A 24090-nucleotide genomic window follows, 5' to 3' on the forward strand; every position below is an offset into this window, starting at 1 on the left:
CTGGCTCAATGGTGTGTATGGAAAATGTCAGATCTAGATACCCCAAATTTCTTCCAAATTTGAACTGACTTACAAAGCAAAGGCCAAAGATTTGTTATGACAAACACATTAGTTTTTTTTTAATGTGTTATTTCCATGAACTTTTATTTTAGCAGGTTATATGGGGACACATTTGGTTTAACTCTAGACTGACCAAAGAGTTAAGAAAAAAATCGTTTTCACTAGCAGTCTTTGTGTTTTTTTTTTTTTCCCCCTCTGGGGTGATGTCTCTAATTTAGTGATGTTCTTCATATCAAGTCATACATATTTACAGCACTTTTCGCCAGCTTGTGGCCACTAGCTTTTGTCAAGGAGACAATGAATTAATCACAAACTGACTCATCTCATCTTCAGCCAGGAAAAAAAAAATCTCTCATTATTTACATGTCAGACTTGAGCCTGTCGTATTCAGGATCTCTAGATTTTTTATGACAAAGGATAAGAGAGGGGGTATAAATAAATTAATGAAATGTAGCTGACGTATTTTACATTACTACTCTACATCTTTCTTTCCCTACATTTTCATTTTGTCCAGTGCTCTGTCAGGCACTGAGCAGTACTCTCATAGGACAAGTCTGTGTCTACTGGTTCATAATCGCCCAGGCTGATAGGCTATTAGGCCTCTATGGATCTAATAGCTAGAGATGGTGCCTCAGAGATCAAATCATTGAGGGGATTATTTTAGATTCTCTTTTCTCTTCAGGGAATACCTCAAGAGCAGTGTGTATGTGTACATAAGGTTTAAACAGTTGTATAGATAAAAATGCTTTGTTTTACTTTGCCAGATCAAACTCTGGGCATGAAAGGACTCATGAATGCCTGCTGGATCTTGGGTGTGAATGGGGGTGAGCCTCAGTGTCTTTTTGACAAGTATTCACTGTTGGATAAAACTCCATGCATGTTTCTTTCCTCTGTCTGCAGATGCTCTATGAGATTGGACAAGCCCAGTCAAAGCCGTGCGGGATAAATTTAGCTCGTGCTAACACCCTTGGAGGCCTCTTAATAATTGAGAAGGCATCTGCTCCAATTAATGTGGCCCTCTAAATGGAATCCCTATTTAAATTTTCTCTAACTGGGTCACTCGTTCTCACTCTTCTTCTCCATCTCTCTCTCTCTGCGGTGCAGTAAAGAAGAAAATGAGCTGCCTTCTACTTTTAAATGGTTTTTAGGGTTTCTGAAACATCATCTGGGATGTTTTGCCTGAGGTCTCTTGAGCACACACCCACAGAGACACTGAAATAAAGTTTTGACAGATTTTTCATGTAGCCTTCTTTTGAATGGAGAAGAGGAGGAATCTAGAACTTCTTTGAACTCTAAATTGGTTGATAGATTTAACTTATTAAATCAAAAACTGGACAAAGATGCTACCTGTTCAGCTTAATATGACTGAGTAAGCAGTCCCATGGATTACTGTGTAGATTTTGACCTGTTAGTCCTGAAATTGAATAAAACGTAATCATTGTCTGACTAAATCTTTGATCCAATATTTTGGCTCAAGTTGCATGTTTGATTTGGTTGCATAAAAGAGTGACAGTCTAATTTTAGTAGAGGTGTCAATTTGAGTTTTTTAGGCAGATCACTTTTTTTGAATTGTGTCACGCTGACCAGACAAATTTAACTTTATCTGATTCACATTACTCATGAAGACTAATAATTACCAACATACTTTTTTTATCAGGCTAATTTGAAAATGTCATTGTCTGGTCATGATAAAAATGCAAAGCTTTATAACTCCATCACTGGAAATCTACAAATAATGTCTACATTTTTGTTTAATGTAGACAAATATATAGGTACAAATAATATCATCTAGGTTATTGAACAGAAGTGTTTGTACAACATACTAATACAACCCAAATGAAAAAAAAAATTCCAATAGCTTCTTTACAAAGTATTTTATAGATTCTTACAATTTTTTTCTTTTTTCCCCAAAAATCTTTACCAGTGTTCAACATAATTTTGCAAGTAAAACCAACCAAACAAATCTTTATTCTACTGTTAAGTGTTAGATTTGTCTAGCACATAAAGTATAATGAATGAATGATTTACCGATCACAGAATGATAATAACACCTAAACTATTCAATCTCTATTTTCATTTGTCCTGAAGTTGTATATTATAGTGACCAAAAACTAAATTAGACTTGAACCAGTTTAATGGGACTTTGGCACCATAAAAAGTGGAGGTCTAGTTGTTTTTGTTTTTAACCCTTTCTTGGACTCACCATAAAGAAAAATACAATTTGTGAAAAGTGAGCAGCAGATAGACAGACCTTTTGTAGAAAATTCAGTTTCCTATCAGTAATACTTTATTTACACCCCTTTTTTAACATCATACAGACAGTACATGCTGCTAATTGAATCTTCTTTACTCAAACCTTTACTCAAATGTCCTATTACTGGTGCAAACTTGCTGCTTAATATTAGTGCATTCACAGACTGGGAAATTTTTTTTTTATAAATTTTATAAATTTATAAAATGTTGATGTATTAAAAAAACATTATAAAACTATTTTTCTAGATAAGGAAGATATTTGGATTGGGGACCGAATTTATTTTAGGAATACAAACTTTGATAAAAAAAGAAAAGCTATAATAACTGTCTGTTTATTCTCTCAAATTGTTTTGAACCCTGCAAGTGAAAATAATTTGTCCTTGTAAGATTCCATTCAGCATGTGTTGTAAAGTTTGTTCCTTCATTTTGAATTAGTACTAGTTGCAGTAGAGTCTTGTCTTCTTGCACTGCATAAGCTATTTGTTTCATTTATCTGGTTGTCACTTAATGAGCTGGTCTAGACCCCCTCCTGACTCACTTCACTTCTTGCTTTGCAGCGTTGTTAAGAAAACTGTCTAATTATGGCACCCTGGTTCTTTTTGATTAGTCTTTACATGAACAATTGTGGTTTAAAGTCGCAAGTGTCGTGTAATCCCCAAAGGATTTCCTGTATTCTGGTGATCCCATTCTGAGTCTCACACATTATTTTTCTTCGTTTTCCTATGGTAGTCTCTACGTTTTTAGTCTTTCATCTGTGTGCGATTTGCTGTCTGTTTTTCCATCAGACTTCAAGTCTGTTTCTTTTTCCTTGTCCTTAGCTGCTTTGAGCTTGGATGTGTTTGACCAACATTAGATATCTGCTTGTGTAAAACACTGGGGTCTGCCTGTGTGTATGGGTAGATGTAATGCTAAAAATAGCTCTTTGGGCCATAGCGACAGAGAGTGAGCTGACTAACAGGATGGACACTTGACTAGATGAATAAAACACTGCCCCCTCACTCCCTTTTTTCCTCTTCTTCCTTTCCATCTTCTTTCCTTTCTTCCATCCCCAGTTTACAGTATTTCATCTGCATCGCCCCAACACAGCACATGTTGGAAACTCCCCCAATTTTCTTTAAGTCTCCTTAGTTTAATTGGCTTATCTCCTGTTTCCTTTCTTCTTTCTTTTCATCCTCCTCCTTAATACAGTTTCAAACTTGACACTCTTAAACTGTCATATGCTGAAAAGATTAGTGGCATTGTCTGTGATAGTGAATCTTTGAAATTCTTTGTCTTTTTTCTTCTTTTTTTGATGAGAAGCTTGATTAAAGAACAGGACAAACAGGAAGGTAACATTTTATGTTATTAAATTGTTCCTTTTAATTATTTACCTTCCACATTTAAAGCGATTTTCCTGAAAAAGCTCCAAAAGAACAAATTGAAATTATCAGTACATCTGTTTACATCCTTGTAGAGCAAATAGGTGGGGTGTATATTTGAATTAAAGAGGTGCTACCAGAACAATGTCAGAAATTTATGGTAATGATTAGATTGAAGGTTTAGGACTTTATTTGAATATTGTATTTAGCAGATTTTATTATAGCAGATTTATTAATTTTGCTTTAAGATTTTGATTGAAGATTTGAGTACTTTACGGGGGGTGTTGGGGTCAAAACTGGATATTCTATATAGATCTCTGCCACACATTTCCTCTGACTCACTTCATGTAAAATAGGTTTATTTTAATACTATAAACACAAAAAATGTGTTGTGTAATCCCCAAAGGATTTCTTGTATTGTAGTTTTCCTACATTGAGTGAACTACATGAAATAGGTTAAGTGTTTAAAATCATGCAATTGATACTGAAAAAAAGAAAGTCTTACATGGGTGGAGCAATGAATGAGAAAAGCAAAAAGTGAGTGATACAGTTGTAAATAAAGATGAGGTGAGGTGAATGAGTGAGAAAAAAAATGTGAAAGGTTAGGAAAGAAGAGAAAAGGTGAGGAGGAAGAGTGTTCTATTTGTCACACCAGTTCTGATTTCTTTTTAGCTTTTCTGTTTCTTAAAGATGCAAATAAAAAATAAGACTTAAACTGAATTTAGCATTCACACTGACTCTCATCTCACGATTCTGTCTCATGTTCATGTTAAAGTAAGACAGCGGCGGACAGTGAGAAAGAAGTGCAAGTTAGACGCAGGGTGAGGTTTGTGGGGGTGGAAGTCAACTCAGTCAGATTTTATGACTCATAAAGGAGTAAAATCAGTGCTGAGAAAAATAAAACTGAAAGGGGAAAAGAAGGAAAAGAGCAGTGGGTTAGGTGAAGTTCACATCAACAAGGTAAACCTAAGATCCTGACACACTTGGAGACTTTATTTACTGTAAGTTATAAAACCTTTTAGTCACTTTTTAAAGTGACTTTAAAAAATACTTCAGTTAGATTCAGCAGCTACTGTAGCTCACAAAACAACTAAAAGCAGTCATTAGGCTTTTTCGTAAAATGGTTCTGTGACATGGCTGCGAAGGTCACACAGGCCATTCACAACTGAGCTGACCAAATTCTACAAAAATGTTGGGTTGCACAATGAAACAGAAATCACAAAACCAAAGGAAGTATTGTCTGTAACTAAGTGGGGCTGACTTGAAGCATTGTGCATAAAATAATGTGTCAGACATCTAAATCCAAGGACCAGCTGGTCGCACAAACATCATCATCATTATATCTCGCCCTGAAGCCATAATCACAGCTTACCCTACCTGTATTAGCTGCTTTGACTCTGTGATTACTTTGCTTGGAGGCTCAAAGGCGTAACAGTTGTGGTTTGATTTTAACCTCCTTGTGCCGCTTTGTTTTTTTCATAAATCGTACCAATACAGGAAGAAGGCGTCTCAGACTTGACTTGAAAGTGTTTTGTGAAAAGAGTTATTAATTACAATCTAATGTACAAGTTTGTTGTTACAAAAAATCCTTTTAACCCGAACTAATTACATCTAGAACAAATAAATCTTAAAAAACAAAACAACCCCCCCCCCCCAAAAAAAAAAACAGAATAAAAAAACGCTTTATGTGGCTACTTTGCATAAACACCAGAACTGGGAACACTTACAGCAGAGCAGTATTATGCACCTTTAGCATCCACGTGTTAATTAAAAACAAAACAAAACAAAAAATCCTATTTGCTAATTTAAACTATATTTAATATAATTTATATTAATATATTAATTATAATAATAATTTACATTGTTCTAATTTATGCACTGGTTTCATATAAGCTACTGGGTTATACATGTTACTTGAGCCATGGCTCTCATGTAATTTTTCTAGTGTGCCTGGCTTCACATTAAAACACTGAGACACGGGCACGTTCAATCCTTCCCCAGTGGGCGATTGACATAGCATATTTTCTGTAGCTGTTCATATGCTGTAACACAGTTATTGGATTTTTGTTTCACTAGAGTTGTCCCTTGATTTCCTTAAATTTATTAATCTGAAATTATGTATGTGCTAGAGTGCATACTGTTATTATCAAGACGCTTGCATCAGCACACAATTTTCAGCTATCAGCAGGCAATGATGTTGACTGTCACCTGAGCTTTTTCTTAGGTTCAACAAACTCAACATTTGTTGTATAAAACCTCACAAACTGTGATACAATGAAAAATAAAACAAGAATAATCAAGTCATTACTAAGTTACACACACACACACACACACACAAAAACCTGCCAATTTGTGACCTTATATTTAAGGTGCCACCATTTCCTAGTTGAGTGCTTTACTTGTTATCAAAGTTCTTTTGGGAAAATAAAAGACTTTAGTACTAATCCTCATCTTTCAATAATGGACCTAATGAGTGGATTCTCATGCCTGTTTTCTTGACAAAGCATTACACCCCTGCTGAGTTTATAGATGTCCCTGTGTAATGAGAAACCTGCCTTCTTCTGAAAACACAGACGCGCTCGTGAAGAAGACTCAACTTGCATTATTACAGCACTGATGGCACTATTCCACATGATCACGTTTAGCCATTAAAATACACAGCTGAATAGAATACAAAGTATGAGAGAGAATTAATGTGTGCTGAGCTTGTTCCAGAGGTACTAAACACAATTTTCTCCCCTGATTCTGGTTTAAATGAAGAAACTAAGCCACCTCAGGTTAGAGTTTTATTGCCCATTTTGCAGTAGAGGTAAACTTCCACATGAGAAATTTTATTTTTCTCTGTATAACATTTTGTTTTGTAAGTCCCTTTTCTTCTTCTTCTTTTTTTTTTTTTTACTCTGTTTAGCACATTAGAGAGAAAAACAAAATAACAATTAGGCAAGTAAGTTGAGAAATGGCTACACATGTACAGCTTTGTGTGAATCATTCAGATCACTCACACACTTCCTTCATGATGGGGCCGTAGTAGCTCGGTGGTCAGTGCTGCGGTCTCATAATCCTGAGGCTGCAGGATCAAGCCTAGGTTGTGTCAGTAGGGACATCCAACAAAAACCATTTGCCAAATCTTTTGTGGATTCACTCGCTGTGGCGAAACCTGCAGAAGGGAGCAGCCAAAATAACAACATGCATCCTCTCCACATCTAACAATTTGAATAGAATACAGAAGGATTCTGTCCCCAAGTAAATGTTTAAACAGAATTGAAGCCACTTTCTGTTAGTATGGCTATTGAATCTTTGAGCAATAGATTGTCCCATCAAGTTAAGTTATTTTTTACCATTTGCTTTCCAAATTGACAATAAGTGATTCAGTAACCACTCTAAACTGTGTAAGAACTGTTTGACCAGCTCACATTTCTCTTCTTTGTTCTCTCTTCTGCTGTGCTTTCCCACAACACTTGCTCCTCATCTTTTACTCAAATATTTTAGCAGTGATGTGACAGCAAAAGAGAGTAGTGTGAAAGACAAACAAATAGAAGAGGTTTGAAAAGCAAGAAAAAAAAAATAAAAATAAAACCCCCCACCTAATTCTGAGTTTTTGTTGGCTATATAAGTTTGGTGTATCGTTTACAGTCTGTCCCTCAACAGACTAACAGGCTAATAAATGTTAAACCACCCATGCATTGCTATTCAGAGTGGTGTGGTAGTTGTAGGGAGATATGAGTATGTCCATTGTACACAGGGACAGTCACCATGTATACACAGTCACAATCAACTTTTAACAAAGCTTGCATGTTTTAAAATTGTAGTAACAAACTTGGACAATTAAATAAACTGAGAGTATTGGTCTTAAAGCTGACCATAATAAAGAGATATAGGACATCTTTGCCCTTCAACTTGTCCATCTTGTTAATAAAAGCTACACCAAAAACTGATTCTATGGATGGTTGGCTGCCAATAAGCCATTTTTAAGTGAGGGTAAAAAGGGGAAAATGTTGAGGTTTGCCAAAATAAACAAGAACTTGACTAAATTTAAGAGGCCATACAAAGTAATAGATTAAAATTTCAGTTATATTAAATTCATCACCAGTGTGAACAGTGTCATAACTTTTGTACCCCTTTCCAATCCTTCAGTCTGTAAAACATGGTGTTGGTTTTGTCAGTTTTGTTGGTTTGAGGCTGCCTTTTAGAAAAAAATGTTAGAAATCTTGTAGTAATTTTTGGAAATCTTAACCTCTAACCAGTAATTCATATGTACTAAAGGCTGGCAGTTATTACTTAAGAAGCTTTCGTACAAAAACTGAATTTACGATCATACAACTTTGCCATATGAGCATTGAACTAGGAGTTGGCTTTATTCATGCTGTGGCTGGCTTTGATCCAGTGTTCATGAACAGGAATACAATATCAGTTATTTAACAAATAGTCTATCCCACAGTAGTTTTATTTAACAGTGGGTCAAAATGACTTTTTTGGGGAAAAAAACTTTATTATATTTCACAAATTTTAAAATTTTAAACCTTGAAGGTCTTTCTGACATTGAACAGAAATGGTATTTTTGATGAAACAGCTCTGGGGGGAAAAGGGTTTTGTAGATTTGATAAGGAAAAAAATAATTTGCCAACAAGTGGTTGCTTCCTGAGTACAGTGATGGAATAAAACAAGCAGCAAAGAATATTTTGTGTAAAGTTTTAAGCATTGTAAGACCAACAGTCAGTGTATTGTTCATATTTTTTTAGATTTATTTGTGTCCTATAAAGCACCTTTTATGTAAATATTGCAATAAAAACTTCAGTGAGTTATCAGAATATACTGATGCCAGTTTTAATGGGAACATAGCCATTGGCTCAAAGTCCCACAACCACAGCCTTATCTACATTCTGGTTGAACGGATGAAAGATGAATTTAAATTTTTACAGCTGCCCACCAGGATGTACAAGTCTGTTGACCATATTTGCCAAGCTTAGATCTTCTTACAAGACAAGTTCATAGGAAATAATTTGCTCTAAATTTGAATATCTCTCAGTTAATATGTCATGGATTTTATCAAGGCCCCAAAGAAAGAACTAATCAGAGTGTGATGGAAGACTTGGTCTTGAAACAGATTGGGAAAGCAGATTGGCATCACAAATGCAAACCTCTTGGATTAATTTGCATGCGGTGAAAAGCAGATTGCTCTGGAAATACACTAATCTCCAAATGAATATGGTTCCAACATAATTGTGTCAATTGTTACAAGGTACCTTTTTTCCCTCTCTCTGTACTGCTTTGAATTGCTATTTTTATTTATGAGGCTAAATTTTAGAACAACCAAAATTGTATCATATTTACTTTCTAAATAATGAAATTGAACATTTTAGGATTAAACTATTTCAGCATTTGAGGTATTCCCTTCCATGACTCTCAGCACCGTTCTCTACCAATCTCAACATGCATATACAACTAAGTTTTGTGTTTGATTAAAATAGGTCACATTTTCCACTGAACAAAAAAATCTGTATAAAGGTTACCAAACATTTGAGAACAATTGGCATCCATCTCAGGTCAAAAACCTACTGTACTGGCACTCAAAAACAAATCCACAGTGATGGACACATGAAACCCTGCTCTCTTGTCCTCAGAGATGTACAAGTTGGCACAGACCCTAACATGTAAAACACTTTACCCAACTAAAAAGTTTCACATGATACTATGAAACTGATAGCTGCCCCAAACCAAAGTGAAAATGATATGCAGTGGATCTATGGATCTGTCCATCCATACCAGCCTGCATGACAACCAGCTCTTTCCCAGTGTGTGGCAGACTTTGACAGTTCAGTCAGAAATAATAAGCAATGTCTTTTCTGAGAACATAATGCACACCAGAAATTTTGGTGCACCACCATGTGTTGGATCTTCTAACCTCTTTCCTTCCTATTGGAGAAGTTGCCGTGGCTGTTCCTGGGAACAGTAATTGGAATGGACCAGCACACTGAGGGTGTTCGTGTCCCCTTTGGCAATGAGAAAGAAAAGTCGAGGCTTTTGCACACCCAGTCTATATTTTTGTATGCATTGTTTTTATCCATTACCTGACAAAAAATGCTATCGACAAAAGCTTGCACAATACATCTGATTAATTTTAATAGCCCATTTGTTGCATGAATCTCCAACAAAACGCATACAAATGTCATGAAGCAGTGAGGACAAATTTGTGATCGTTTCACTTGTCTTCTCAGATTACGCTGCATTCTCTTCACATAATCACAAACTGATTATAATTAACAATTACTAAAGGTCCTAGAAAAAAATAAATCCGTTTATGTGCATTTTTTGTGTGTCATGATCAGTACCCTTTACCATTTTTATCTTTGAAATGTTCTGAAATAGTATGCTACAACATGTCTTTATATTGTTCATCTTTTGACATAGTTTGTAATAAAAGGCTTTGAGCTGGAAAATAAAGTGATTCAGTTTGTCAGATGCCATTTCAGATAATGACATTTGCATGCATGTTGGCTCTGAATAGTCAAACAGCTAAAAATACTTTTGACTAGAATAACACCACGTCCTATTTGGAAACTTAAATGACAAAAACTTCTGTGTAAATATGATTTGCATAACAACATATTTGTTTTTTGGATGAAAATAAACAGATTTGGTGTGCAAAGACTTTTAATTCCATGTTTGTATTTGGTGCACATGCATTAAGCAAATTCATAAATATGTTGATTTGAATATACAACATTGTAGGAGGTTTTATTTCAACTGAGTGGGAACACTACAGATTGCTGGCCAAATTCTGTATGCTCACTTAAGACAGAGGGGTAATTACTTCCAAACCCACTTGTTTGTATTTATAATAGGCAAAGTAAGCTTGAATTTTGGTCATAAATAGAGCTTATAGGGCTCACGGAGAAGATGCAGGCTACTCAGCAATTTACACCTGTAACAAACATTCAGATAACAAATTGGTCTTGTCTGGCAAACTCACCAGCCTCTTGCTGTTGCTGCTATTAAATACTGCTCACTTCTCAGTCCACATCTGTTGATTTCAAGCTGTAAAGTTTCTGCAGACACCTCATGTTATTTCCAGTTGTTGGTATTTGCTTTTTGCTCCTATTACATTTTCAACATGATTCCCAACCATTTGACTGAAAAACAGTGCATTTCTGACAGATCGAACATTTGATAATGTATCTCTACATGCTATCATTTGCATGGGGGGAAACATCCTTACTGCTTAGCTGAGAGCCTGATTTGAATGCAGTGAGTACACCAAGGTCAGTTGTAATTTTCATTAAGATGTGACTCTCTCCACTTTCACTTAATTTACAGCTTGACATCAAGTGGTGCATATTTAATTAAAGTTGTTTCCTGCTTAGCATTTCAGTAATTAGTGGATAGTATTGAAAAAAGCTTTTAATCTAACTTTATTCCGATACTTAGATTTTTCTTGGTATGCCAAGCTCTAAGAGATGTTCTAAAGTCCACTACAAATGTTTATTTTATTTTTTATTAAAAAAAGTGTAAAAACCTTACATTTTTAATGTATCCTGTCATAATGTTAATGTTGCAGGTGTCTTTTTCTTTGGGTTAACATTTGAAATACATATTTGGCGACAGTGTTACCAGTTTCTAAGTATAAGCCCATTAAGAGGCTCATTTTATCCATGTTTTTTTATGCGTAGTTGCTGCATAAGTAATTTCTATGTCTCTGAGCTGTGTGTTGATCCCCTGCCTGCACTGACAGACTTTTGATGCTAATGAGAGAATATTTACAGAACAAAGTTTAGACTGAGTGATAAACATTTCAGCTTTGATGCCTTTTCAATCACACGTTGATTCACCAACCTGATTTTAAATATGACAACCTGCAAATTTACTGCAAACACACCCAGATAAATACATGCAAACAAAGACATGCACTCTGCCATCTATGGCTGATATACAACAGTCTGTGGGTGTTGGATCCTGAGGGCCACCTACCTCACTGCAGTGATGAATAAAACAACAGCCACTTGGAGCTATCTGTATGTGTGTGCGGAGAGGTTCTGCTGATGTGCTGGTTTTTAAATGAACACCTTTGGCTGGCTATTTGGCTGGCGCTTTGGCAGCTTCTGGTCCTGCCTGATATGAATATGTGCATGCACACATGGAAACCTTAAAAATAGCAGCAGCAACCAGTGATCACTGTCAAGAAAATGGAACACTCGCAGCCAGAGTTGTCTTTCCAGAATGATCAGGCGCTTTAAACATTCAAAAATACATGTACACCTTTGTTGGTCATAATTAATCATAAAAAGGGGGTTAATTTTTTTTGTACTCATGAGGTTTATTTTTAATTAGAACTGACAGAAAATATATTTTCTGAAATTTTAACAAGATTTTTCTTTTTATGTCTGCATGTAACTGTTTTGTTTAATTATGCTTGAAAACTTTTGCAAGATCTATAAGATCCACCATCCATTAAGTCTGACTTTCTGAGTAAAACTATGATAGATAACTTCATGTGTCATCAGCTTTCCTCAGGTTTTGTTTCAAAAACTTCAATCCAATGTTTAATACTCATTTAGACACCTTGGATTCTTTTTTTTTTGTTGATGTTGTTTGTGGTAATTAGTTTTAGTACAGTGAAATGAGATTTCCCAATTCAACTGTTTTTTCCAGCTTTTTAGTAGCTTAGATCACTCTTTTATTTAGGTTTGGCACAATAAACACTTTTAACAACATAGAAAGTTATTTATGTAACAAGTGATTTAAGAAGACTGACAAGTCAAACATACGTTTAGGAATTGGATGAACTAATTTCAAGTCAAGATCTTCCTTTTAATAATTTACTGAACCAACTAAAACACATATCTAATACACATGAAGTAGGTAATTGTCTGTACAAACAAAGCAGTGTTGTCCAGTCACCACTAGATCTCACATGGAAGCAGTCAATTTATTGTTTTTTTTTCTGCATATGATTTATGATCATACATTGGTGCACATGTGAAGACACCAAAGTTTTTTAGTTTGCTTGTATGATTTGTAGGATTTTCCATTGCTAATGGTTTTGTTGACGGGATGGTTTTATTATTGCTTTTATTACTTTTTAGCTGACTTACTGCTTACAGCTAGTAACATCTGTGTATGTTTGTGTGAACAAATTAGTGAGAAATGTGAGCGTGATGAGTGCATGTTTAGAATAGAAGGTTTACTTTGAGGACTGCAATGAACTGGGGTCAGACCTTGAGGAACAGAAGGCTGCAGAGATATGGATAAAAAGGTTAGGATGATTAGAGTTGTGAAAGTAGAAGAGATAGTGTTTCAACACAATGAGATGTTGAAATTAACAAAACGGGAGGAAACTAAAGTGATGAAGGGGAACCAAGGACAACTAACTTTGCTTTACTGTGTGTGGGCATATAGACTGATAATAATATGGAACAAATTAGTAATACAGAGATAACAAAAGAGCAAGAAATAGATAAAACATGCATCCATGCACACACACAAACTCATACTGTTCTCATTGGATATTTAGATCCCACATTTCTCTGTTGGTTACCAGGTTTACAGAAGCTTATTTAGAAAACTAATATATTTTGTGTTTCTGTGTAGTTGTGCATTTATGCTCATTTCTTTTAGTGTTTTTTTTTTTTCTCTGCTGGTGTTTTCTCTTTTTGTAAGTGTCGTCCCTGTGTGCTCTGACAGTCTTGGTGTGTACAAAGACCATAGATTGCTTCAACAGAGGAGCATGCTGTGACAGCACCACATACAATATGAATAGGAAAATTGATCACCCAAACTGTTTAGATGATGGGCAAAACTGTAAAATCTGTTGTCGATGATGGGGGCACTGAGGATGGAACATTCAAAGCAAAAGCCAGCAACCAAGAAGATCATTTAAATAAGATGAGATGGAATAAATAACAAAAGATGGTTGGGAAGTGGGAGTGAAAGGAATAATGAAAGATAAAGAGTGAGAAAAGAAGTGCCAGAGGATAGCAGGTGAAGATGCAAAAAAATAAATAAAGTGTTGTGTGAAAAAAAAAAATAGCATGTGTGTGGAGGAGGCAGAGGACAAATCTGGAAGGATGGAAGGATTAAAATGAAAGAGGGACTTTGATGGAATTAGAGAAAAGCATGACAGAGAGCAGTGTGAAAGAGGAGGACTCCAGGGAGGGAAAGAGACAAAAAGGAGGAGAGTTCAGAAGTTTGGGAGTTTAGACTATGGGGAACTGAGAAGAGGATCGGATTTGATAGCGCTGGGTTGAAGAGTTGCACGGGAGGAATATAAATGTCTAAAGATCCTGAAGACATGCAGTTTGAAGGGGAAGTAGGGCAAGAGAGAGGAATTGTTGAAAATCCACCCTTCCCTGAAATATAATATGACACTGAAGATGTGTATAATTCTGGAGCCTGTTACCAATGCTTGTGGCAAAATCCTCCCAAACGTTCAGCATTAATCAGGGAAGTCTGCTTAAATACTCAAGGGGCTCAAAAATAGATTTGTCTTTCTTCTATTTATTTTACTTGAGTTTCTCAGTTTCACCTATCAGTTTCTTTGTCTACCACAATATTAGGAAAGCATGTAATTGCACAGATACAACTGGTAAATATTGTAATGATAATATCAGTTGCAAAAAGCCCCAAATTTTCTCACTTCTTGTTCCCTTCTATTGCCACTACGCTCACAAGACTTTGTTCCTTAGCATCTTGGCCGCTATCATGTAAAATCGTTGTGGACATCTTGGACATTGAAAGTCTATTGAATTTGTCAAATTTACAGGCAGAATGTAAAATCCTGGCACATGGGATATAATCTAAGATTTATTTCACTTTGAACCATGCTTTTTGATATTGAAATTACACACAATGATATTGTGATGAATTGTTCAGCCCTAATCTTGATTTTGTTAAATTAAAGCTAATTTTAATGCACCCAAGACCCTCCTTTCTTCATAAATGTTTCTTTTTCTTTGCCTTTTACAGCATGACAAAGTTATTTCATTACAGCAGAAAAAGAAAGTTAGTGATGGTATAGTTAAATTTTTGAAAGAGGCTAATCTCAATATTGATTTTGTCAAAATCTATCAAATAACATGTACACAATCAAACAAAGAGAAACACGGAAAAAAATATTACTTTTTGTTGTCCAGTGTTTGTTTTATTGTTCACTACCTAACCAGCTCACCAACAAAAAACTATACCTTTTATAAACCCTTTCATAAACTTGTTTTTTTTTTCAGTTTAATTTGATTTCAGTCAACAAAATACTAAAATTAGCCTCTTTCACAAAGTTAAAAATGTTCTTCTTGTTATCTGAATGTTCAACTAGATATTTTTGGTGCACTTCGATAATAATGACAGTAAGTGATTGCATACTTTATATTGAAAATACCAGTAAAAATGTTTCAGATAATTTTTAAGAACTTTCTTACTAAAACACAAGTATAGTAAACCAAATTATTACTGGTTTGGAGTAATCAAGAAATGTTTTTCTTTTTGGTAATATACAAAACATCAAAAACATCTGAACGGTTGTTCTTGCACTTGTTGATCATTTTTAATGAAACTCTACTGTTCACACACTAACATTTTCAGGCCTTTTAAACCAGAACAACTTTACTTGGATTAAATGTCACACCTTGTGTCACATTGAACAAGCACGGAGGAAGGAGAAAAAGGATGGAAAGGGCTATAGAGAAAAGAATGATGCTTAGGGAGATGGCAACATTAAGAGAAGGATGTATAAAGATGGGAGGATAGTAAGGAGATATGGGTAATGGGGGAGTGAACAGGGAGGGAGGTGGAGATAAATGAGGAGAGATAGGAACATTGGTAGAAAGGGAATGAGGGCATGGCAAAGGCATGATGAAGAGGCAGGGGGCAATAAGTGGGTGGGACTCAACTATAAAGCAGAAGAGAAAATGAGGTTAGGTGGCTGTCTTAAAGGGAAGATGAGAAAAGACAGAATCAAGGGAAAGGTTAAAAGTTAGAGGCAGTGTGTAGAGTGAATGAGAATTGCTTCAGCTTTTCTTGTAGTCATTTGCTCATGCAACATATTGATGGTATAGACAAAATAAAATGGGCAGCAAAATGCAGCTATCATTGCACAGTTGCTATCAGCGGTATGCAGGTACACTGGAGACACAAGCTTAGGTCATTTAGAAGGTACCCTGCTATCACTCTAATTATCATTTACTTATATCTTGGCTAAGGTTTACACGTACTCAAACACCTGGCTCTCTGCCACCTGCTCAGCTTTTTAAGATGGCCGGCCAAGCCTGGCCGGATGGAAGCTGAGTCAGCTTTGATTTGCAAACAAGCTGGAAGTAGCCAAAATCTGTAAAGAACTGATGAGATGAAAAAAGAAATAAAATTGTTGATGCCAGTTGTCCATTATTTTCGTTCCTTGTTGCACACTAAGAGAAGTAATCTCAAGAGATTTAGATGAATTAGGGATTTCTACAAGTTTTCTACCTACTTAAAGCCTGCTCATTCATGTGGTTGGAACCACAACCTTTAAGATCTACAGGAAATCTGAAGAAATGAGCAGGGGGCATTCTGCTTGCTTGGGGTGTATGGAAAGGGTATAGCAGGAATAGAGGTGTGGAAAAAAAGAATGAACTTTAAACACATCTTAATGCAACACTGAGCCAAAGAGTTTCAGTGGTGGTGAACTGTGACTACAAATTCTCCAGGCTGCTGGGCTCTTTAAGTCTTGAGCAAATCAATTTACACATCGACAATGAGTGGAGGTGAAGGAATGGTAAAAGACACGAAGGAAAAAAACAAAAAAGCCACCACCAAGAACAACAAAAACAAAACAAAAGAAAGTTATATTCTTTGCTTATGTGCCACAGTTTTAAACAAATATGTTTGACCTGTTAGCATTAAATTTTTTTGGAAATGACTGTCAGCTACTACCACATCATACTGTAGTTCACTATCTGTTAAATGACAGAATTATAGTCATTTTTGTGTTTGCTAAGGTCAGTTAGCTGTGGCAGCTATCTTAAATCAGGTTGACTTCAACCATCCAAAGAAAAAAATCAACAAATCTTTGAGAGGGCACTTCATTATGCATCACCCTATCAGGCACTTGCCTCTCCTTTGACCTACAACTAAATGTCTTCAAAGTAAATCGTATGCAAAACTTATCTATATTTCAGACGCAACAGGTTTTAATTTAAATTATGCGATATAACAATTGCTATCTGTATATGTGCAATCACAGATTCAGCATGAACTCTATCTTAATTCACTGTAAGTAAATATAGTATAGTACAGTAAGTAAACCTTGTAGGTAATGATTCGGGAATCGGGGTGTTATATATGAAAATTCAAAACACCTTTTTCTTCTAGTGAATTTCACAAGCATAATTTTATGTGTAAGGGCAGTATCTCACTGGGATGTGACTATTGGCAACTAGTTTGTGAAGGAGTCTCTAAATTGTATAGAAACAATCGCAGAAGTTCTGTTCGCAGAAAGTGCAGAGGCTTGCAGCTGATCTTGCCTGTTTTAATTAAGGGAAATAATCAGGGGGTTTCCCCTCCTTCTGTCACATGTCACAGTTGACTGACAGCTCGTAGGTAGAGGAGGGCAAGTGTTTCTGTATGAGTCTTGTGATGTTTGTCTTTCAGCTACCACGGTAGGGATCGCCACAGCAAAATAACTTGCATAAGAGATTTGGCAGTTTTATGCCAGATGCCCTTTCTGATGCCACCTGGACTTCAACCCGCAGCCCCAGGATTACGCGACTATGGCACTGACCACTGAGCTACCGCAGCCCCAACTGTATGTGCCATATAACTATATAAAAAAAAAACAGTCACTGTCTCTGGCAGTTCATACAAATTTTGGTGCTTTTGTGACTTTGGTATGCCTTAAACCTAAAAACAGTCTCTTCCCTATCTGTAGGCAATTTATAATACCTCACATGCATGTACAGACAGGAAAAACTTTCACTTATCATATTCAGGAGAACTTCATAAATCTCGTCTGTGTGTGAGTCTCTATGAAAAATATTTGATATATTTTTTATATCTGACCTTATCTGACTTTACTGACCTGCTCTGATCTCATCTATCCATTAATTCCTTGCCTTCTTTCTTATCATCCTCTTTTGCACACACACAAATTGCTCAAAGTGCGCATTAATTCAGTTCTGTCCTCCCAGGTGTCAAAATGCACTCCCTTCCCCACTCTCACATCACTGCGGTAAATAACAACCTGTTTGGGAGTGTGTGTGGTGTGTGTGTTTGGACATTTGACACTGCGGGACGATAACCTCCCCCGTTCATCACCATCATCACTCAGCACCACCAGCACTTTGCCTTCATCATCGCACCGAGACAAGAACACCTAGGTCTCCCCTCGTCACAAATCAGCTATACATCACCCGTGTGTATGTGAGTGTGTTCCTCCAAAGTCATTATCCTTGTCAGTCTGTCAGAGTTGCTGTCACATTACTGTCATCAGCTCCAGCCTCAACAACAGGTGTGTGAGTTTGTTTAGGAGACAGTGGGATGGATCTCATGAAGTATTTCAGAAACCTCCTGTGCTTTGGGTAGAGTGGTCCTTGTGAAAAATTGTAGGAGAAAGCTGGTCAGAGTTTGGAGAGTGAGGAAGAGAAGGGAATTCAATGTCAGAGAGGACCTTGAGTGATGGTCAGAATGCAGGAGGCAGGTGCAGAGACCAAGTCAGACGGAGAGGGATTTTGTAGAGCTCATAGCCGTTTTACCTTAAAAAAGGCAAACAGATGGCAACATCAAAACAGTCAGTGACCTGAATGATCAAATCCTAATGCTGCCATAACTGTTTTAACATTTGAAAATCATTTGTCAGGAGCGCCTCTTTTAACGCTGCCCTCCTTTCATTTTGCAGGAAACCATGTGAAAAGAGGAGGTCAACTTACTCGACTTAACAATCATTTTCAACAGTGCAGAATTATTATGGCATAATTATTTGATCTTTATAGAGCACAGAACATAACAACTCTGCACTGGAAGATGTATTATTATATATATTTTTTTGTTCATAAAAAAGAAGGCATGTTTTGCATGTTCAGAATATTCTTTTGGTTCTCTAAATACCCTAATTTTATATAGTTATTTGAATTGGAGGGTTGGGGCACTCAGTGCATTCCTTGTTTTGGCCACTATATTATTAGGAAAGTGCTAAACAAAAAAGATTTTAAAGTCTCATTTATGTCTATCCATCAATGCTCTTTTCCTGCCTCTCCTTTCTGGGTCACGTGGAGCTGGTGCCTATCCCCAGCAGTCACTGTGCAAGAGGCGGGGGACCCTGGACAGGTCACAAGTCCATCACAGGGACACAGAGACAAACAACCATTCACGCTCTCACTCAGGGACAATTTTGGAGTTACCAATTACCCTAACATGCACATTTTTGGTCTGTGGGAGGAAACCGGAGTACCCGGAGTAAACCCACGAGTGCACAGGGAGAACATGCAAACTCCACCCAGAAAGGCCCCAGGTTGGGAAGCGATCCTGCAACCTTCTTGCTGGGAGGCGACAGCTCTAAGCATTGTGCCGCTGTGCCATCTTATTTGTCTGTTTTGGAAACTTTTATTCACAATACAAATACTGGAATCAGGCGCAGCTAATTTAAATATATTTAAAAAAGAGCAATGGCAAAGATTAAGTATATGTTTAGTAATTCCAAAATGACAAATAGCCAGAAATGTCATATGTACTGTAAAAAACGCTTCTGCTGTGTATTTTCATAGTATTTTAGACATGTGAAGGTGGCTATTTTTTTCCAGCTAGAAATGCTTAGTTATAAAGTAACACCTTTATTACTCATACTGTATGTTGTGAGGGGTACAATAAAAATGCTGAAGGAAATCCTTGTGGCAGATTTATTATATTTTTGTGCAAAGTGACATGTTCTCTTCTTCATTTCTCTTTTACTTCCAGCATCTCTCATCTATCCCTAGGGGTTATTTGGCAGTGAATAGATAACAAGTTATTTATTGCCTCTTTGTCAATGCAAACAAACAGCAAAATGAATACCAAACACTTGACCACTGGTAGACATCTGATCAATGTGTTTTGGTCAAATGATTTGGGGTCTTTGTCTTTGGATACCACATTTGCTCAATTTGACCACTCTTGTTGTTGATGCTGTTGACATGGAAGTGACGGTTAGGGAAAAGGTGGATGATTTAGTTCTTCTGCCCACATATGTTCTTTGTGTCTGTATGTGTGTGCTGCCCTTGGGGCGTTTGTGTGCTCTAGTCTTTTTTTCTTTTTTTAATTTCCTACCTGACTAATGTCATGACAACTGCCTTTGCTCTCACAATCACATTACCGAAAAGGGGAAAGAGCCAGGGTCCCGTGTGCTGTTTGCATATGTGCAAGTCTGTTTGTCTTCGCTGTTCCAAAATAGCAGGCATTCACTCATTCTCTGAGACAAAAAAAGACAAGAGGAGAGTCTTGTCGTTTACAAGTTTTTTTTGTTTGTCATGCATAATAAAGATATATATAGATACATTTATTTTCAGAGATCCATACAAAGAATGGTAATAAGATCCAGTGGGTTCTGATTATTATGTTCTCATTGCTATTGTATTTCACACATCAAGGCATAAATTAGTGTTTAAAACAATTTGGGGTAAAAATGTAATTATCATGATTTGTAGGCCTTTTTTTAAGGAAAAAATAAATCTTCATCTTGTTTATTGTTCAGAACACTGGGTGTTTACCAATGAAAACCATTTTAAATATTATTCTGATAACCTAAACTGTAAATGGTATCACAAGTTTTGATTACTGGAGAAAGACAGTGTAGGTAGATGAGAAACAATAGAAGAAACAAAAGACTTTACTGATTACTGCCTCTAACATGATATATACTGTGATTCTAAAGATCTGAAATCATATTGTTGACATGCTCATTGAATCAAAATAGTTATTGTTGGTTGTAGATTTCAAAGGGATCTTGAAGGAACATATACAAAGACAACATAAAGCCATATACAAAGAGAGTATACATCACTGTGCAGCTTTTAACATATGTCTGGGAGCATGTTACTATGGCAACATCACTGTGCAGGCTAAGATTAAAGGAGCCATTTAGCGTTTGTTCTGCTACTGTTTTAAAAAAATAATCTGTATGAAACTTTATATATTCACCACCTCCTAGAATTTTTATGCCAATTTTAAAACATAGCTGCAACAAGAAAAATAAAATGAGTTGTTTTAGGAATGACAAAAAAACTAAAACCAAGTATTCTTAAGGCAGCTACATTTCAGTAATAGATCACTGTGGTCTGCTTTTCTTTAGCTCCATTAACAATAAATCTAAAACCGCTGCTGCTCTTCATATGCCTGCTTAAAAATGTGTACAAATTATTTCCCAGCTGTGTCATCCTCAAACAGATTTGAAGGCCATTCATTATTTAACTCTAATGGAATAGTTAATGCCTTTGTGTATCTTTCTATTGTGTTTTCCAGCCCTTTTTTGTCTCTCTTCATCTATACTGCATGATTATAAAACCAACCAAGATGCAATCAGTAATAGGGAATTTATATTTTCTGAATTCAGAGGATTTAAATGATTGAGAAATATATATTTTATGAGGCCTTTTGATGAAGAGGCAGTTAGATTACTGTTCCTAATTGCCTCGAACAGCATGTGGTTTGGAATTAGGTGTGTATAAAAGTGGTTCTGAAGTTAATTGTCCGTCTGGAGTTGAATGTGATTCATTTTTTATTTAAATTAAAGGAGATCAGGAAAGTTGCTGGATTTCAAGGTTAATGCTGACAGAAATTATTGTTTCAGTTAAATGTAATATTTCACACTATTCAATTAGAATATAATAACCTGCAAAACGGAGAAGCTAGTGTGTTTTCTTTTAAACAGTGAGAAGACTTGATCCTACTGACACACCCTGAATTGAGAACACCAATTTTATGCATTTATGCATATAGTTTCCAGTATAACTTTATACAAAGAACTGCACTTTGCACTATCACACTTCCCTTTAGTTTCTGTGAAGTTTAAACCTTAACCTTTGTAGTATTAATATCAGACTGTTGAACACCAATTACTAAAACACTCCTCTATAAGGTGGTAGTAAACAGCTCTCAGCCAAAGTACTTTGGTCATTATTGGAAATGGCAAACTGCATTATAATCCACCAGCACATATATTACATCCACACAATATGAAGTGTTAGCAGTTCTTCACTATATTGGATTGTACAATTAGTACTTCAATGGATTCAGGGCTAAACTAGGTCAAACTGATAGGCTAAAAGAGAAGAAGAAGAAGAAAAAAAAAACCCAGATAGCACACAGTTAATTGTAACAGTTTAAAGCAAATACCAAATCTCTACCAATCAGTCAACACACTTTGTCACTTCATCCGTTTGTCTCTGCAGGCAGCCTGACATTTAATTGTATGACTAATTTAGCATTGACTAGTGGGAACTTTATCGGTTACAACAGATACTGGCACACCACCAGCTTTTTTTCCATTTCCCTTTGTGCAGCAGTCGCTTTGGCTGAGTCGATGGGTCCTGCTTAGACAGTGATTGACTTTAAAAAGAGCAGTCCTTCCAAACCATTTCTCTCTTACCCAAGTTCAACCCTCCTGAGACCCAGTTCAGGACTGGATACTTAAAATCCTCATTTCTGGAATTGACCAACCATGCTGTAATAAAATAAAGGCTCTCAGTGTAGTTTTCTCATATCCACATTGTATGAACACAGATGGTTTGTTTGAACAGACTTCAGTATTATATGCAGCTAATATTAGTGCTTTAAATTAGGTTTCTAGTTGTCATTTGCCAATTGTGTTAACATTGCTATCAAAATATAATTAATGTAACCAACTCTAAATGCATTTTGATAGCAATTGCGATAGGTTTTGACATTTTTAAATTTACAGTGTTGGGAAGCTCAGGCAAACCATGCATAATTCATTTACAGGTATTAAAGTATACCATCCCATTTAGAATCAGAGATGGATTTCTTATATCTGTTTCTTTCACTCCTCCAATAATAATCTGTATCTTTTTTCTTCTGCTTTCCATAGGTGCCATCTTTGATGAGTCAGCACGGAAGGATGACGAAGTTTTTCGTCTTGCTGTGGCAGATCTCAATTTGAACAATGAGATCTTAGAAACAGAAAAGATCACCTTCTCTGTGGAATTTGTTGACGGGAACAACCCTTTCCAGGCTGTACAAGAAGGTAGGATGAAAATAATCTAGTATGTTAGAGTTTATCAGTACAACATGTCAAGGAACAGCGTGATTTAGCAGAAACATTCCTTTTAGGTGGGAGGACATTAGTAAATGACATGTTTTACCAAAAAAAAAGTAAAAAAGCTAAAGTGTTAAGCCTCATTTATTAAGAACCAAATAGTCTTTTTTTCTTTTTTTTAAGTGCTCTGAAGCAATGGTTCTCAAAGCTATGATTAAGCCTTTTAAAGAGGTTTTTTATTAGGTTTTTCAGCATTAGCTCTTTTAAAAAATATTTTCATACAGTCCAGTTCTCTTTTTGACTTGTACTGTGCTTTTACCAATCAGTCAAATATGTTGATAGTTTTCACATGTGACTTTAGCAGAGTTGAAAACTGTTAACTTGTGTTTGTCAGCCAAAATGAAATGCAACAAAAACTGATAATAAAATCAAGATTAAAATTTGAAATAATGCAGAGTAGCTGAAATGTTTGAGGTCTATAGCCTCTTGGAAATGCGCTTAATCAGTATTTTAGACTCAACCATCAAAACACCTTTACATGTTAATGCAAAGCATTAGGTTGCAACAATGAGAAGTATTTTTGCTATGAGCAATCATAGTTTGTAGGGTTCGTGTGTCCAGGTCAATTGTACTTGTAGCTAATGTTTTTGTCAATTGCTTAGGTAAGTGGACAAATTTTACTCTTGTTTTTTTCACATTCTAAAAACATACATTTTTTACCTGTTATTTATCAGCAAATACCCTCATCAAACAGCAGATTGTTTAGTTGTGATGCACATGTTCTGCTGTTAAACTGTCTTACCATATTTCCTGAACCATAATTTACTAAACGATATGTTAAAAATATAGTCACGTAAGTGCTTAGTAGCTGATTTTCCATTTTCAAAAAAATCCAAGTTGTGAATGCCACATGGTAAATATTTCTTTGCTGTCTACAACTAGTATGTATACTTCAAATAATAGTCTTTTATTTTGTCTATACCCCCATATCATAGAATGTCACTGAAAATAGAAATAAAATAAGGACAAAAAGCAAACAAACAAACAGAGTATATTCTAGGGTGCTGTGACAATTCGACTGTCAGTGATGTAGGGCAGGCATAACGGCATGCACTAAATGTAACCACAACCACTAAATATAACCTCATGCAAAACCAGAACAAGTGTGCACACAGAAAATGTTGGCACTGCTAAAGAGGCACAGAGGCACATGTA

General features: G+C 36.0%; 1 protein-coding gene across 3 annotated transcripts in view; it reads left to right on the forward strand.

Moving 5' to 3' along the window:
* The window catches only part of grid2 (glutamate receptor, ionotropic, delta 2), a 419113-nt gene that overhangs the window by 49117 nt on the left and 345906 nt on the right, over nucleotides 1-24090 (forward strand). For all 3 annotated transcript variants that reach the window (XM_017413845.3, XM_017413844.3, XM_017413843.3), the window contains exon 2: nucleotides 22708-22863. In XM_017413845.3, the coding sequence (XP_017269334.1) occupies nucleotides 22708-22863 (156 nt within the window). The remainder of the gene's footprint in view (nucleotides 1-22707; nucleotides 22864-24090) is intronic.

This window comes from Kryptolebias marmoratus, linkage group LG1, assembly GCF_001649575.2.
Source record: "Kryptolebias marmoratus isolate JLee-2015 linkage group LG1, ASM164957v2, whole genome shotgun sequence".
NCBI classification, from domain to species: domain Eukaryota; kingdom Metazoa; phylum Chordata; class Actinopteri; order Cyprinodontiformes; family Rivulidae; genus Kryptolebias; species Kryptolebias marmoratus.